This window comes from Nothobranchius furzeri, chromosome 5 (genome assembly GCF_043380555.1).
Source record: "Nothobranchius furzeri strain GRZ-AD chromosome 5, NfurGRZ-RIMD1, whole genome shotgun sequence".
In the NCBI taxonomy this organism is placed as follows: domain Eukaryota; kingdom Metazoa; phylum Chordata; class Actinopteri; order Cyprinodontiformes; family Nothobranchiidae; genus Nothobranchius; species Nothobranchius furzeri.
The window spans coordinates 30628648-30644783 of record NC_091745.1 but is presented as its reverse complement, the minus strand read 5'-3'; the positions used below and the strand labels follow the sequence as shown (position 1 = coordinate 30644783).

At 45.5% G+C, this 16136-nt stretch overlaps 1 protein-coding gene across 2 annotated transcripts; it reads right to left on the bottom strand.

The window, feature by feature from the left end:
* Positions 1-13445: 13445 nt before the first annotated feature.
* LOC139070008 (spectrin alpha chain, non-erythrocytic 1-like) lies at positions 13446-15881 on the bottom strand. Of its 2 annotated transcripts, XM_070551553.1 has the most exons (8): positions 15773-15881; positions 15584-15688; positions 15476-15508; positions 14515-14562; positions 14311-14402; positions 13966-14230; positions 13613-13825; positions 13446-13530 (listed from the first exon to the last, which is right to left on the bottom strand). In XM_070551553.1, exons 2-7 carry the CDS (start codon positions 15659-15661, stop codon positions 13742-13744), a joined length of 600 nt encoding a protein of 199 aa, XP_070407654.1. In that variant the 5' UTR covers positions 15662-15688; positions 15773-15881; the 3' UTR covers positions 13446-13530; positions 13613-13741. The 2 variants fall into 2 exon arrangements, with proteins under 2 accessions (XP_070407654.1, XP_070407655.1); XM_070551554.1 differs by lacking the exon at positions 13446-13530 and having other exon boundaries at positions 13654-13825; positions 13920-14230.
* Between the last annotated feature and the right edge of the window lie 255 nt (positions 15882-16136).

Here is a 16136-nt window from a genome sequence, read left to right as displayed (position 1 = left end):
GGCGTCACTTTATGGGAGTTTTCGGCAGAGGGCGGGGCTGTGGCGGCGCGGCGAATTCAGGCGTACCGCCTTGGCCTTACGTTTGCCTCCCATTTCGTCATTTCCAAAGATATCGTCACGAAACTTCTTGTGAGTGATCCTAGTCCGGCCCCCCAAAAGATCTGATGTGAACATCTGGTGGGCGTGGCCTATTTTCTGAAATAGCGCCCCCTAGGACCTTTAAAACTGTCAGCCCCAAGCCATGCTTTGACTGAGGATTACGAAATTTGGTACACTAATGTGGTGTCTCAGGACCTACAAAAAAGTCTCTTGAAGCCAAGTGCAAAGTTGCACAGGAAGTCGGCCATTTTGGTCCAAGTGCGCGATTTAGTGGTTTTCACACACGTTGTTTGGAGAGTGATACTCCGTCGCCCTTTTCACCAATCACTTTCAAACTTCTGCTATATAGTCTTAAGACATAGAGGAAAAAATTCAACCGTCGGATTTTAAATAAGTATAAAGGTGTGGGCGTGGCTAAGCCTCAAACTTTGACCTTTCGCCACGCCACTCTTTTTTTCACAGCTCCTTATTGGACTCCTTTTACCCAATCACCAGGAATCTCTGGTAAATAGCAGCAGGCAAGTTGAGGTCACTTGGTCTCCAGTACTGGAAGGTTTTGCAAAAAGGCGGGGCTTTGGGAGCATGGCGAAATTCGCCATCACGCCATGGAAATACGTTTGCCTCTCATTTCTTCATTTATCGTGATATCACCTCGACCATTGTTGTGAGTGATCCTAGTCTGACCCCCAATAGAAAAGGTCAGCTTAAGTTTGTGGGCGTGGCCTATTTTCTGTATTAGCGCCCCCTAGGACCATTAAAACTGTCAGCCCCAAGCCATGCTTTGACTGAGGATTACGAAATTTGGTACACTAATGTGGTGTCTCAGGACCTACAAAAAAGTCTCTTGGAGCCAAGTGCAAAGTCGCACAGGAAGTCGGCCATTTTGGTCCAAGTGCGCGATTTAGTGGTTTTCACACACGTTGTTTGGAGAGTGATGCTCCGTCGCCCTTTTCACCAATCGCCTTCGAGCTTCTGCTATATACTCTTAAGACATAGAGGAAAAAATTCAACCGTCGGATTTTAAATAAGTATAAAGGTGTGGGCGTGGCTAAGCCTCAAACTTTGACCTTTCGCCACGCCACTCTTTTTTTCACAGCTCCCTATTGGACTCCTTTTACCCAATCACCTGGAATCTCTGGTAAATAGCAGCTGACAAGTTGAGGTCACTTGGTCTACAGTACTGGCAGGTTTTGAAAAAAGGCGGGGCTTTGGGAGCATGGCGAAATTCGCCATCACGCCATGGCAATAAGTTTGCCTCTCATTTCTTCAATTATCGTGACATCGCCACAAAATGTCTGGTGAGTGATCCTAGTCTGACCCCCAATAGAAATGGGCATCTGAGATTTGTGGGCGTGGCCTATATTCTGAAATAGCGCCCCCTAGGACCATTAAAACTGTCAGCCCCAAGACAAGGTTTGACTGAGGATTACGAAAATTGGTACACTCATGTAGGGTCTCTGGCCCTACAAAAAAGTCTCTTGGAGCCAAGCGCAATTTCGCACAGGAGGTCGGCCATTTTGGTCCAAGTACTCGATTTAGTGGTTTTCGCACACGTTGTTTGGACATTGATGGCCCGTTGCCCTTTACACCGATCACCTTCAAACTTATGCTATGTACTTTTAAGTCAAAGGGGAAAAAATTCAACCGTCGGATTTTAAATAAGTATAAAGGTGTGGGCGTGGCTAAGCCTCAAACTTTGACCTTTCGCCATGACATTACTTGACTTAATAACTCCCATGTGCATGATCTGATCTAATTCAAACTTTGTCTGTGTGATCACTGACCACATCTCAAGACAACGACAATGTGGACAGCTGACATCACCTAAGCCCCGCCCCCTGACAACAGGAAGTCTATTGTTTTATGGTGAAATGCCCATATTTGTCCCCTCTAATTTAATGAAAATGACACTCAGGTCATACAGTGTCTTCATGATGTTTTAAAGACCATTCAGATCTGATAGCTTTCCAGAAAGGGAGGGGCTTTGATGCCATGGTGAATGCTGGCGTGACGCCATGACCTTACATTTGACTGTAACTTCCACAAACGGCCTCCGATTTGCCCGAAACTGAATATGGCAATGAACAATCATGCCCTTTAGCCAATGAGGCACAAACGGTTGGTGAATGTTATATAATGTCACCAAAGCTGACCTCAATGGGACTTTTCTGTAGTTGGTCACAGCGCCACCTAGATAACGTTATCCTTCGATAACTTTAAAAAACATGGTCAGAATAGCATTAAAGTTGGTCACTGTCATCACACCACCAGTGTGGTAAAGATAGAGGATTCCCTAGTGGTGAGACATAAAATATAATGGTGGGCTCAAAGGGGATGCTGAGTCAGGGTGAGTTGCGGACAAGGTGGCCGTTAGCAGTTTCTGGTGTTGGGGTGGTCGACGTTTGTGTTCTGCGGACGTGCCCTGGTGCCCCGGGCTGCCGGCCAGGCCGGAGCGGCGCGGAGCTGCGAGGGCCGAACGACGCTGCTTGCAGCTTTAATTTTATTATTCTTAGCCCGCTTTGAATGGCTTTTTGGGGACCTTAACATACCCCAAAACTCACAATATTTTGAAAACTTGTCAGGCCTGGTGAAAAATTTGATATTTTAAAGGTCCCAAAAAAATCGCAAAGAAAATGGCTGAACAGCGCCCCCTACAAGGTGAAAAATACCCCTCTCCATAAAGCTTAGTTTATCGTACAGTTATGAAATTTGGTACACTTGTAGTACTCAACAGTCCGCACAGAAAAGTCTCTTGCAAGCATGGTCAATATCAAACAGGAAGTCGGCCATTTTGGGTTGAAATGGCGATTTTTAGCCGTTTTTGCCGTTTTTAGGGTCCGTTTCTGATTGGATTGCTCGATCATTTTTCGGACAATCGTCTCAAAAATTGTGTAAAATTGCTCAGAAGGGATGGGCGAACAAAATGAGACGAGGATTCTGAGTTTTCGTATATGTTGAAGGGGCGGGGCCAGGCCTCAAAGTTTGACTACTCGCCAAAAATATTTAAATTGCTATAACTTCAAAACTGAAAGGAATAGAGTTACCAAACTTTCTGTGGTCATTCGTCATCCACCCACAAAGTAAATTGAATGGTCGGATGATGACATCACACAAGCCCCGCCCCCTCAGGACCAAAAAGATCAAGTTTTACTGTGAAAGGTCCCAAATTGCCCCATTTCACTTAATCACCACGAATTTGTAGCTGGTAACTCAAGACAAGTGGGAGTTGCTTGGCGTCACTTTATGGGAGTTTTCGGCAGAGGGCGGGGCTTTGGCGGCGCAGCGAATTCAGGCGTACCGCCGTGGCCTTACGTTTGCCTCCCATTTCGTCATTTCTAAAGATATCGTCACGAAACTTCTTGTGAGTGATCCTAGTCTGGCCCCCCAAAAGATGTGATGTGAACATCCGGTGGGCGTGGCCTATTTTCTGAAATAGCGCCCCCTAGGACCATTAAAACTGTCAGCCCCAAGCCATGCTTTGACTGAGGATTACGAAATCTGGTACACTAATGTGGTGTCTCAGGACCTACAAAAAAGTCTCTTGGAGCCAAGTGCAAAGTCGCACAGGAAGTCGGCCATTTTGGTCCAAGTGCGCAATTTAGTGGTTTTCACACACGTTGTTTGGAGAGTGATGCTCCGTCGCCCTTTTCACCAATCGCCTTCAAACTTCTGCTATATACTCTTAAGACATAGAGGAAAAAATTCAACCGTCGGATTTTAAATAAGTATAAAGGTGTGGGCGTGGCTAAGCCTCAAACTTTGACCTTTCGCCACGCCACCCTTTTTTTCACAGCTCCCTATTGGACTCCTTTTACCCAATCACCAGGAATCTCTGGGAAATAGCAGCAGGCAAGTTGAGGTCACTTGGTCTCCAGTACTGGAAGGTTTTGAAAAAAGGCGGGGCTTTGGGAGCATGGCGAAATTCGCCATCACGCCATGGAAATACGTTTGCCTCTCATTTGTTCATTTATCGTGATATCACCTCGAAATTTGTTGTGAGTGATCTTAGTCTGACCCCCAATAGAAATGGTCAGCTTAAGTTTGTGGGCGTGGCCTATCTTCTGAATTAGCGCCCCCTAGGACCATTAAAACTGTCAGCCCCAAGCCATGCTTTGACTGAGGATTACGAAATCTGGTACACTAATGTGGTTTCTCAGGACCTACAAAAAAGTCTCTTGGAGCCAAGTGCAAAGTCGTACAGGAAGTCGGCCATTTTGGTCCAAGTACTCGATTTAGTGGTTTTCGCACACCTTGTTTGGAGAGTGATGCTCCATCGCCCTTTTCACCAATCACCTTCAAACTCCTGCTAAATACTCTGAAGTCATACAGGAAAAAATTCAACCGTCGGATTTTAAATAAGTATAAAGGTGTGGGCGTGGCTAAGCCTCAAACTTTGACCTTTCGCCACGCCTCCCTTTTTTTCACAGCTCCCTATTGGACTCCTTTTACCCAATCACCAGGAATCTCTGGTAAACAGCAGCAGGCAAGTTGAGGTCACTTGGTCTCCAGTACTGGAAGGTTTTGAAAAAAGGCGGGGCTTTGGGAGCATGGCGAAATTCGCCATCACACCATGAAAATACGTTTGCCTCTCATTTCTTCATTTATCGTGATATCACCTCGAAATTTGTTGTGAGTGATCCTAGTCTGACCCCCAATAGAAATGGTCAGCTTAAGTTTGTGGGCGTGGCCTATTGTCTGAATTAGCGCCCCCTAGGACCATTAAAACTGTCAGCCCCAAGCCATGCTTTGACTGAGGACTACGAAATTTGGTACACTAATGTGGTGTCTTAGGACCTACAAAAAAGTCTCTTGGAGCCAAGTGCAAGGTCGCACAGGAAGTCGGCCATTTTGGTCCAAGTGCGCGATTTAGTTGTTTTCACACACGTTGTTTGGAGAGTGATGCTCCGTCGCCCTTTTCACCAATCGCCTTCAGACGTCTGCTATATACTCTTAAGACATAGAGGAAAAAATTCAACCGTCGGATTTTAAATAAGTATAAAGGTGTGGGCGTGGCTAAGCCTCAAATTTTGACCTTTCGCCACGCCACTCTTTTTTTCACAGCTCCCTATTGGACCCATTTTACCCAATCACCAGGAATCTCTGGTAAATAGCAGCAGACAAGTTGAGGTCACTTGGTCTCCAGTACTGGAAGGTTTTGAGAAAAGGCGGGGCTTTGGGAGCATGGCGAAATTCGCCATCACGCCATGGCTATACGTTTGCCTCTCATTTCTTCAATTATCGTGACATCGCCACAAAATGTCTGGTGAGTTATCCGAGTCTGACCCCCAATAGAACTGGACAGTTGAAGTTTGTGGGCGTGGCCTATTTTCTGAAATAGCGCCCCCTGGGACCATTAAAACTGTCAGCCCCAAGCCAAGCTTTAACTGAGGATCACGAAATTTGGTACACTAATGTAGTGTCTCAGGACCTACAAAAAAGTCTCTTGGAGCCAAGTGCAAAGTCGCACAGGAAGTCGGCCATTTTGGTCCAAGTACTCGATTTAGTGGTTTTCGCACACGTTGTTTGGAGAGTGATGCTCCATCGCCCTTTTCACCAATCGCCTTCAAACTTCTGCTATATCCTCTTAAGACATAGAGGAAAAAATTCAACCGTCGGATTTTAAATAAGTATAAAGGTGTGGGCGTGGCTAAGCCTCAAACTTTGACCTTTCGCCATTACATTACTTGACTTAATAACTCCCATGTGCACGATCAGATCTATATCAAACTTTGTCTGTGTGATCACTGACCACATCTCAAGGCAACGTCATTGTGGACAGCTGACAACACCTAAGCCCCGCCCCCTGACAACAGGAAGTCTATTGTTTTATGGTGAAATGCCCATATTTGTCCCCCCTAATCTAGTCAACATGACACTAAGGTCATGCACTGTCTTCATGATGTTGTAATGACCATTCTGATCTGATAACTTTCCAGAAAGGGAGGGGCTTTGATGCCATAGCGAATTCTGGCATGACGCCGTGACCTTACGTTTGATCGTAATTTCCACAAACAGCCTCCCATCTGCACGAGACTGAACATGACAATCAACAATGATGCCCTTTATCGAATGAGACACAAACAGTTGGTCAGATTTGTATGTTGTCACCACAGCGCCCCCTACACACCATTGAAACTGTAATAACTCCTACAGACCAGGTCGTTACTGCACCAAACTTGCTATGTGTCATCACACAAAGGCACCCAACACAATCCTGTGGTAATTGGTTGATATCCCTTTAGCTCCGCCCCCTGATAGATATTAGGCCCTGAATAACACATGCATGATGCAATTCACACCAAACTGCACACAAATGACTGTTATCAACCTATAAACTTCTTCATTGATTAATTCCTAAATTTGAGACAGCGCCCCCTAGATACATAAAACCTTTGTAACTTCTGCAAAAACGCTCCAAACTATATCAAACTTTGTGGGAGTCATCACACAACTGCAATAAACACATGTATGTGCTCACTTGTTCAATTCACTTTAACTCCACCCACTTACAGCTTTTTGTCTCTAGATGACCCATGCAACGTTTGATTGATGCCAAATTAACAGAAAACCATCTTTGATGACCAAAGATGACCTCTATGGCATTTTGTTGTAAATGGTCACAGCGCCTCCTAGATGGGTTCAAACTTTATTAACTTCTAAAGACAAGGTCAGAATGGCATTATACTTGGCTTGTGACATCACGTGACTGCACCAAACACATTGATTGAGTTGTTGGTTCAAATCCCTGTAGCTCCGCCCCTTTCACTCACTGGCTTTAGATAACGCACACAACGTCCGATTGATGCCAAAATAACAGAAAACCATCTTTGTCAACCAACGCTGACCTCAATGGGACTTTTCTGTAGTTGGTCACAGCGCCCCCTAGATATCTTTAACCTTCGATGACTTAAAAAAACATGGTCAGAATAGCATTAAAGTTGGTCACTGTCATCACACCATCAGTGTGGTAAAGATAGAGTATGCCCTAGTGGTGAGACGTGTAATTCAATGGTAAGCTCAGAGGGGATGCTGAGTCATGGTGAGGTGCGGACAAGGTGACCGTTAGCGGTTTCTGGTGTCGGGGTGGTGGACTTTCTGTTCCGGGGACGTGCCCTGGTGCCCCGGGCTGCCGGCCAGGCCGGAGCGGCGCGGAGCTGCGAGGGCCGAACGACGCTGCTTGCAGCTTTAATTATTATTATTATTACATGCACAAAGCTGTGCAAAAGGATTGGATTCTTATTCAAATGTTTTAGGTCCTCAGCCTGTGTGTGTGTGTGTGTGTGTGTGTGTGTGTGTGTGTGTGTGTGTGTGTGTGTGTGTGTGTGTGTGTGTGTGTGCCTTTTCATTCAGTTTCATTCAGAGAGAGAGAGAGAGAGAGAGAGAGAGAGAGAGAGAGAGAGAGAGAGAGAGAGAGAGAGAGAGAGAGAGAGAGAGAGAGAGAGAGAGAGAGAGAAAGGGGGGGGCAGGTGAAATACATTCAAATGATCAATGAAACTATTTTTATTCAAATATAAAATGCTTTAATTTACATTTGTATTATCGTGTCATACCATATGTCTGACTTGTTAAAAAGTATAATAAAAATGTGTTTTTGTAGTTGGTTGAATACCTTTCTCAGTAAAAATAAATGCACTGGGGTTTCATGGGGACCCATCCAAGATGGCAACCACACAGTTATCCGTTTCAATAGGCAGTGTCACTCTACAAGTTGTCTACCTATATAATGTCTACACTGTTAAGAGTCGGATGCATAAATTCTTTAAACAACTTCACATTCATTATTTTTCACTTTGACTTGTTTTATTACAACAGAACTCTGCTTTGGTCTCAAAGTAGCTGAACTCAACTGCTCCGAGAGAGCTGCCTGATGTATGAACCAGTGACTCTTTGCCTACTTGTAGGTGAAGTACTAACTACAGAATTCCCAGACTCTCCCTTTAAGGGACACAATCCCCATACCTTATGACTCAAAAACAAGATGATTCTTCTGTGCAGAATTCAAATTCTTTAGCTAAAGCCAATTTAGTTTGAGCTGTTGCATTGACTTTTTGCAGCAACTGGAACGGTTTCAAGCTGGAACTTGTGCTGATTTGCAGCAGGTTTACATAATGTCACTCAACCAGGTTCTGGCACTGGTGTTGAGGATGTGGTATACCACTGGAGCAACCTGAACCTGGCAGGATGAGGCCCTGAGGGTCTGAACTATTCCACAGTGCTGAAGTGCCATTGAGCCTTTGATTAGTAGCTGACAGCTAGGCTGGATTTGCATGTTCAGTCAGATTCTACCTGCCTGACGAGTCTAAAAACAGGATTACACAACTGGTCCCACGAAGAGCCCAACAGCACCAACCGACCAATCAACAAGAGCCCTGAGAGATGGCTCCTATCCAGAGCTATGGGTCAGATCCAGGTCGCAGTGCCATCAGGTCCAAACTTCAATGAGGTTTTGAGGAAATCAGATTCTAATCATATAAAAGCTCCTTTAATAAACCCAAATGGAAAGTAGGTGCTGTATCTGATTATTCGGTACTTTTTAAGGTACTGATCGAATTCCATAGTACTGACTGAGCACCGATTCAAGTCATTTCAAACGGTGCCTCGTTTCAGTACCCGTCCTTCATAACGAGAACTTGCCAAGACCGCTGCGCATGCGCAAGAGCGTTATGTCGTCGCTCGCTGCGAGCCAGTTTTAAACAGAGCAGCATGGTAGAGAGAACGCACGCTAACGCTTGGGTCCACTTCACTAAATGTGATGGGTAACTGGGTGATGATGAAACCAGCGACAACGATCTAAGTGAGACGTCCTCATCTTAATCTGCTCCGGTAGGTAAATAAAATGTTTCTCTCTATAATTAATGCTTCTCTGGTCTCTGGTCAGGTCCCTGCTTACTTTAAGAACGCTGTAATCCACCCGCTTCTTAAAAAACAGAGTCTCGACCCCTCTCTCCATAGCAGCTTCAGACCCATCTCTAAACTTCCGTTCATATCCAAGATCTTGGAAAAGGTTGTGGCTAAACAACTCACAGCTGCTCTTGATGAACATAACATCTATGATAGCTTTCAGTCAGGTTTTCGTAGAGCTCATTCTACTGAAACAGCTCTTCTTAGGGTCTCTAATGACCTTCTGACTCACAGTGATGCAGGGGACTGTTCTGTTCTGGTCCTGCTGAACCTGACTGCAGCCTTTGACACTGTTGACCATCACCTGCTACTGGAGAGGCTGAGAAACTGGGTAGGCCTATCAGGATCTGCTCTGGAGTGGTTCTCCTCTTATCTCTCTGAGCGTTCCTTTTCTGTGGCCGTCTCCAAGTTTAGGTCCTCCACCACCTCTCTTACCCATGGTGTCCCACAAGGTTCTGTGCTGGGGCCTCTGCTCTTCCTCCTCTATCTGCTTCATCTTCAGCACATCCTGAGCTCCTTCAAGGGAATCTCCTACCATCTTTACGCAGATGACATCCAACTGTACATCTCCTTTAAGCCACATGAGATGTCTAAGCTGCAGCTGTTACACACCTGCTTAGACTCTATCAAAACCTGGATGGTGGGAGCTTTCTACAGCTGAATGAAGATAAGACTGAGATCCTCGTCTGTGCCCCAGACAAGCTGGTTCCCAAAGTCGGAGACTCTTTTGGTTAGCTTGCTTCTCACACCAAACCCTCTGTCAGGAATCTTGGTGTGACCTTTGACCCAGCTCTTACCCTGGATTCTCATGTTAGTTCTCTTGTTCGCTCTTCCTTCTTCCATCTCAGGAACATTGCTAAGCTGAGTCCCATTCTGTCCCGCTCTGAACTTGAGACAGTTCTCCACACCTTCATCTCCTCACGCTTAGACTACTGTAACTCTCTTTTCACATGCCTGAGCAAAACCTCCCTGAACCGTCTGCAGGTGGTTCAGAATGCCTGTGCTCGGCTTCTGACCAAGTCCTCCAAACACACCCACATCACCCCGCTTCTCCTCCAGCTTCACTGGCTGCCAGTCACCTTCAGGGTTCATTTCAAGACCCTGGTTCTGGTCTATAGGGCCTTACATGGACAAGCACCATCTTACATTGGTGATCTTCTTAGTCCCTACACCCCCAGCAGGTCCCTGAGGTCCAGTGATCAAAGCCTACTGGTTGTGCAGCACCAGGCTAAAGATCAAAGGTGACAGATCATCTGCTGCTGTGGCCCCCAGACTCTGGACCTCTCTCCCCCTGAGCCTGAGATCAGTGGACTCAGTGGTCTCCTTTAAAAAGCAGCTGAAGACTCACTTGTTCAAGCTGGCTTTTGTATGACCTTCTTCACCTCTCTCTCTTTATTCTGCTCTCCCCACCTATTCCACCTTCCTCAGGATCCACTGATTTCCCTCTTTCCTATTCACTCTCTCTTTTTTTTAACATTTTTTCTTTTAAATCGCAATTGCTTATTCTTGCTCATTTTAAATATATTTTTAAACATTTTGTAAGTGTTTTTTTATATTTTTACAATTTTTTCTATTTTTTGTTTTTGTTTTTGTGAAGCGCCTCGTGATTTTTATCTTGAGAGGCGCTATAGAAATGATATTTTCTTCTTCTTCTTCTTCTTTAAGATAACGTTAGCTTGATATGTTAGCTTCCGTTTCGCTAATGGTGCATATGCTTTCTCCTCGGAACTCCATTTTCTGACTAGAAGAACATGAACACGCTCTAAAATTTGGCTTCATTTTACTAAATGCGATGGGTGATTGGGTGAAGATGAAACCAGCGACAACGATCTAAGTGTGAGGCATCATCGTTCTAATCTGCTCCAGCAGCTAAATAAACTGTTTAAGATAACGTTAGCTTGATAAGTTAGCTTCCATTGCCACCATTGTTATCAGCTAATGGTGCGTTCGCGTTCTCCTTGGAAATTCTAACTTCCCAGTAGGAAAAATCAAATGAAAAAGGACAGCAAAAGGAATGAAGACACACGGTAAATTTCATTCACAGTAAAGATGTCACTTTATCAGCTTATAAAACTACAAGGACGATTGTATGTTATTTATCATGATATTTATCAAATATGGTTATATATTGAGAAAAATATATATTTAATTATAAAAGAGAATTAAAATATTAAACACTCAAAAGTATCGAAAATTGGTACCATTAAGTACCGGTATCGATTCCATAGTTACTGGGAATTAGTACCGAATCGATTCAAATGTCAAAGGTACCCATCCATAGTGCCCACCATAGACTGTACATACTGGACAAACGGATTCCATTGGCTTCAATAACACGTTTGTTGTCTATAATGGGAGGTGGCCACCACCGCCATTTTGACCGTGTCACAGGTTCCGTCCAGCCCAGACAATTCCATAAAAGGGAAGAGAGGAGGCGCTGAGGGTGTGGCTGTAAGGCTGGGCTCGAGTGACGACACCCAGGCGAACTAGCTACGAGCTAACCTGAAGCTAACCCTGGCTAACCCAAAGCTAAAGCGGAGGTGGGAGCTGAGCTAACGGATGTAGCCACCTAGCTTCAACCCAACCGGAGCTAACTGGAACACTCATCGACCTGAACCTTACACGGAGTTTAGGTGGAGGTTTTCTGCGCCTGTTCGTGAGAAGTACCTGTATTAAAAAAGTTTTAAATCGGTAAGTTTATAATTTATTTCCGTAATGAAAACATTTTGCTTTGAGCAAGTTTTCAGTACAGTTTTTTTCGGCGCTATCACTCCTGAGTCGCACCAGCCATTAAATGTATCATGAAGAAGAGAAAATATATTTAAGTCGTATTTTGGGGGGACATTTTATTATCTTTCTTACAAAATCTGAGACCAAGCGTTTCACATTGCAACACAAGCACCGGTAACCATAACAGAATGAACAACAGCCAGCAGAGAGGATGGCGGTGTTTCAAACCCTCCCGGCCGGCGAGGAGAGCTCATTCCTGGGCTGGAGCCGGCCCTCAGCACCCCGCCACAGGCTCTAACAGATGCTGGCGGTGTTTGAAACCCTTCCAGCGGGACAGGGGAACTCATTCTTGTGTGGGTCGGAGTCGGCCCGCAGCAGCGCGGTGTAGCCTACCTATTTTGTTATTTAAGTCGCTCCGGAGTATAAGTAGCAGGACCAGCCAGAATATGTAAAAAAGTGCGAGTTATAGTCCGGAAAATATGGCAGTTATTAGTATTCGAGCTAAATTAGCAGCGTAAATACATTTCATATATTTCCAAAATGTAATACTTGTTTGTATCTTGTACAGCCAACTAGTCTTTATTCTGGACTCAGTACAATTTACCAAAAGTAAAGGGACATTCTACAGATGAAGTAAGCACAAGATAACTTACTGGAAGACACGGAATTATCATCAGAACCAGAACAAGACAGCCTGATAACAGTCATGTGAAAATAAGTTAAAAAGTATGTATGTATAATAGAAATAAAAATATATTAGAATTAGTGTAACTCACTGTGATCCAAACAATAAATCAGCCATAGCTGATTAGTAAATATGACATGAGGTCTTGGAGTTTTTAATTTTCATTTTTTTCTCAGATCTGTTTAAATGTCACCATGGCAGCCTGTGTGTCTCCAACATCAGCTACACAATGCAGCAAGTGTAAGTTCCACATACCTGTCTCACCACTTCATGTATGGTTTTGTACTTTAAACAATTATGACAAACCTGTTATTTTTTCTCCATAGCCATTTGGATAATTGGAGACAGCTATGTGAGGCGTGGTGCCCAGAGAGCTGCAGAGACAACCTTGGCCTCCCTGACGTCTGTGTCTCCTGGTTCGGTTGGGGTGGACCATCGACATACATACATGTGCCGACACTTTGCGCCCTGTTTTATAAAATGTAGTGTTAAAAATAAATGTTTTTGCTCAATTACTGGAATTTCTTTGGTTAAGACAAAAGTGAGGAATAATCATTTACAAGTTATTTGTACAACAGGCCCATTTTAAATCCCAACAGTTTCTTAGCAGACAATAGAAATGTGTTCTTTACTAACTTTACTTGGTTTAAAAATCTTACTAAAATAGTGCCGTATTGCAAAACCCAATCATACTTATGTAAACATTAGCTTTGTAGATATTTTTTACAGATATATATTTGTGTGCAACAAATCCAAACTTAAATAATTTGTCATTCTTTATTGAAAAACAACAAAATACAGTTATACAGAAGTGTGGGAAAATGATAATGTGAAAGTATTGCTATTTAAATGTAATCCTATTTATCTTTAAAAAGAAAAACTCTAAAAATGTCCTGTACAGCATCATGACAGAAGAATGGTGGTCTGTCTGTCAGAATGTGCTGAACAGATTTGCTCTTTGAAGAGGAGTGTCATGTTTGGAGGAAGGTACTTAACCCAAGACATGCAGAATACAACACTGACCAAAAACTGATGGAAAAAATGATTTATTTATAAGGAGGAACTTAAGGTGCACAGATAAGTCTGTGGTTGGAACTGCAACAACAGCTCAGCGTCTGGAGGAGGGAGAACACAGGTGAGCTTAGGTTCTGGTTTCAAAATCCATTGTAGGCAGGCAGAGGTGTTCAGCAGACTTACTGTGGTGGGTGTATGTGTTGGCTGGAGGAGGGAGAGGTAGAGAGCCGGGGGAAGCGCAGGAGAGGGAGCAGAGGTGGAGAGAAGCGGGGCGTCCTGGTGGATGGGGCACTGGGTGAGATGAGAGGTGGGTTATGGAGGGTGGTGATAAGGTCCGTGTGTTGAATATCCAAATCCTGGAGTAGAGGTCAGTATCCAATGAGGTCGACAGGAATCCTGAAGAATGGTAAATCCAATATAAGAGCAAAAACACTACGACATAACATTAATCCTAGGAACACTAGAGGTAACACGAGTGGCTGGTTACTACCAAAACTGAGGCAATCTTCTGGCGTCAAATTGTGTCATCCATCCACCTTAAATAGGAAAGCACCCCGCTGATTGCTGATCAGGAACGGCTGGGGTGGAGTCACCAGAACCATGAAGAACGTGTCTCCAGGGACAACTCGGGTCCTGGTACCGATAAGGAAGCGGTCCTTATCACCCAGAGCTGCCAGGTCACGCTCAAAGCCTTCATGTTCACGCTGCAAAGCCTGAACGCTGGCCAGGTCGTGGCCGTAGTTGTCTGTGTTCAGGGCCTGGTTCTTCTCCTCGATCCACTCTTTGGTCTCATCAGCGTCTCTGAGAAGACATCAGAACTCCGTCTGAGTGTGGGTCCAAACTCTACTGACCCGTAAGCGGCGCATAAGTGTGCGGGGTACCTGTGGAAGCGCTGCACCTCATGGGCGCTGCCCAGCATGTTGCTCCGGTCTTCAGCCAGCTGTTGCAGCGAGCGCCAGCGGTTGTTCAGCTCCTGGAGAGAAACCAAACCCAGTGAGATGAAGGTGGACGCCAGTGGGCTGGACGCCGGACGAGGAAACCTGGAGACGGATCGCTCAGACAGGAAGGGAAGAGCTTCCTCTTACCTTGATGGAATTAAAGTTAGCCGTCGTCTGAACGCCCAACCGTACGGTCTGAGGTCAAAGGTCACAGGAAACACACACCAGTCAGCAGTCATACAGATGCATAAAGATAACTGTAGCCATGGCAACCAGCTGACATGTCCCCACTTTCACCAGCACCTGGTGCCTGCCGGGTCACCTGAATTCCTGTGTGATGTCAGCACGGTCGGCCGTGACTGCGGCCATCAGAGGTGACCTCTGATCAGCTGAATGAACTCACCTTCTAGGGTGACGCCGTCTAACCCCGGGTTTCCACGGGAGCCGTCAGCAGCACGTCTTGCTCGCGTAAGCTGCTGCTCGGCCCTTCCCACGAGATGCGAAGCAGCAGGGGAGCAGCTGTCACCGACCGAGCACGAAGTCACACGAGTGACTTCGTCAGTAAACACAACAACAAGCAGGAGAAAATTACAACATGGTTTGTGTTTTATGTTCTGTCCGTTTTATAATCGCCAATACGGACCTGAAAAACAAAGGAGACCGCTAGCTAGGTAATAACTTCTTACGGGGCCGCAGTTAGTAACCTTTTTTAAAGTAAAGCAACCGGAAAGCAGTACGTTCTTTATTCTGAAAATCTCGGTAGCTTCTCTCAATTTCTGCGTCCGATTTCCTGTCTTTCCTTCCCCAAAAATGTCGAACTTGACCCGTTTCAGAGGCGTCGCGCGTAGAAAATAGAACCGGCGCGTAAAGGCCACGACATGCTGCTCCTGAGACGCGGCCGACTCGCGCTGCTGACGGCTCCAGTGGAAAAGGTTCTGTTGACCACAGCGGTTCCTATCAGCAGCTATGACGTGCTGCTGCAGTAACGTGCTGCTAACGACTCCTGTGGAAAGCCGGGGTTAGAGTCGGCTTCATCCTGTAAACAAACAAATGAGTGGTAACAAAAACACCACGTCTGGTTCTGGTGGAGGCGGAGGACAACACGCACCTTTCCAGGAGCAGAACCCAGATGTTCTTGTTGCTACAAACAGAGACGAGCAGAGTTAACAAACCAGGAAGTGAGAGGGACCAGCTGCTGCAGACAGGTGACGCTCACCTGAGCCTGAACCATAGGAGCCTCCTCAGCCATCAGACCTTCTGACTCCAGTTCAGATGCCACCTTGTTGATGTCCATCAGGCGGGACTCGTTGGCCTTCAGGTCCTGCAGGACAAAAGCACCTGCTGATTATCACCTGAGCTGATCTGACAGCTGCTGCTGGAAGACGGAGAGGAGGAAAAGTCCGACCTTCTGGAAGTCGTCAAACTTCTTCTGCAAGACCTCGACCTGCTCCAGGTCCGACCCGTCTCTCCATCCTCATTCAGCTAAAGACGCGAGTTCAAGTAAAACAACCTAAAGTCACACAAACACAAAGCAGGTGTGGAGATGGTCACTCTGAGCTGGAGGTCGTTCCTCAGCTGTGAAGGGCACACGAACCTTGTTGGTGCTGTTGATCAGCGTGAGGATGTCGCCCTTCTTCAAGGTGACCTCTCGAGGACTCTTCTCCTTGTAGTCGTACAGAGCCAGAACCAGCTCCTTCCCGGTCTCATCGTCAGTTGGAGCCACTTGTTGCTGTTGGGTTAACAGGTCTGGTGTTAGAACGTGGTGGATA

Coding starts and splice junctions, on each gene's coding strand:
- LOC139070008 (XM_070551553.1), bottom strand. CDS start 15,661: ATGGACATCAACAAGGTGGCATCTGAACTGGAGTCAGAAGGTCTGATG. Junction 15,509..15,583: donor CTCCTATGGTTCAGGCTCAG/GTGAGCGTCACC, acceptor CTCTGTTTGTAG/CAACAAGAACATCTGGGTTC. Junction 14,563..15,475: donor TGGGTTCTGCTCCTGGAAAG/GTGCGTGTTGTC, acceptor CTTTGACCTCAG/ACCGTACGGTTGGGCGTTCA.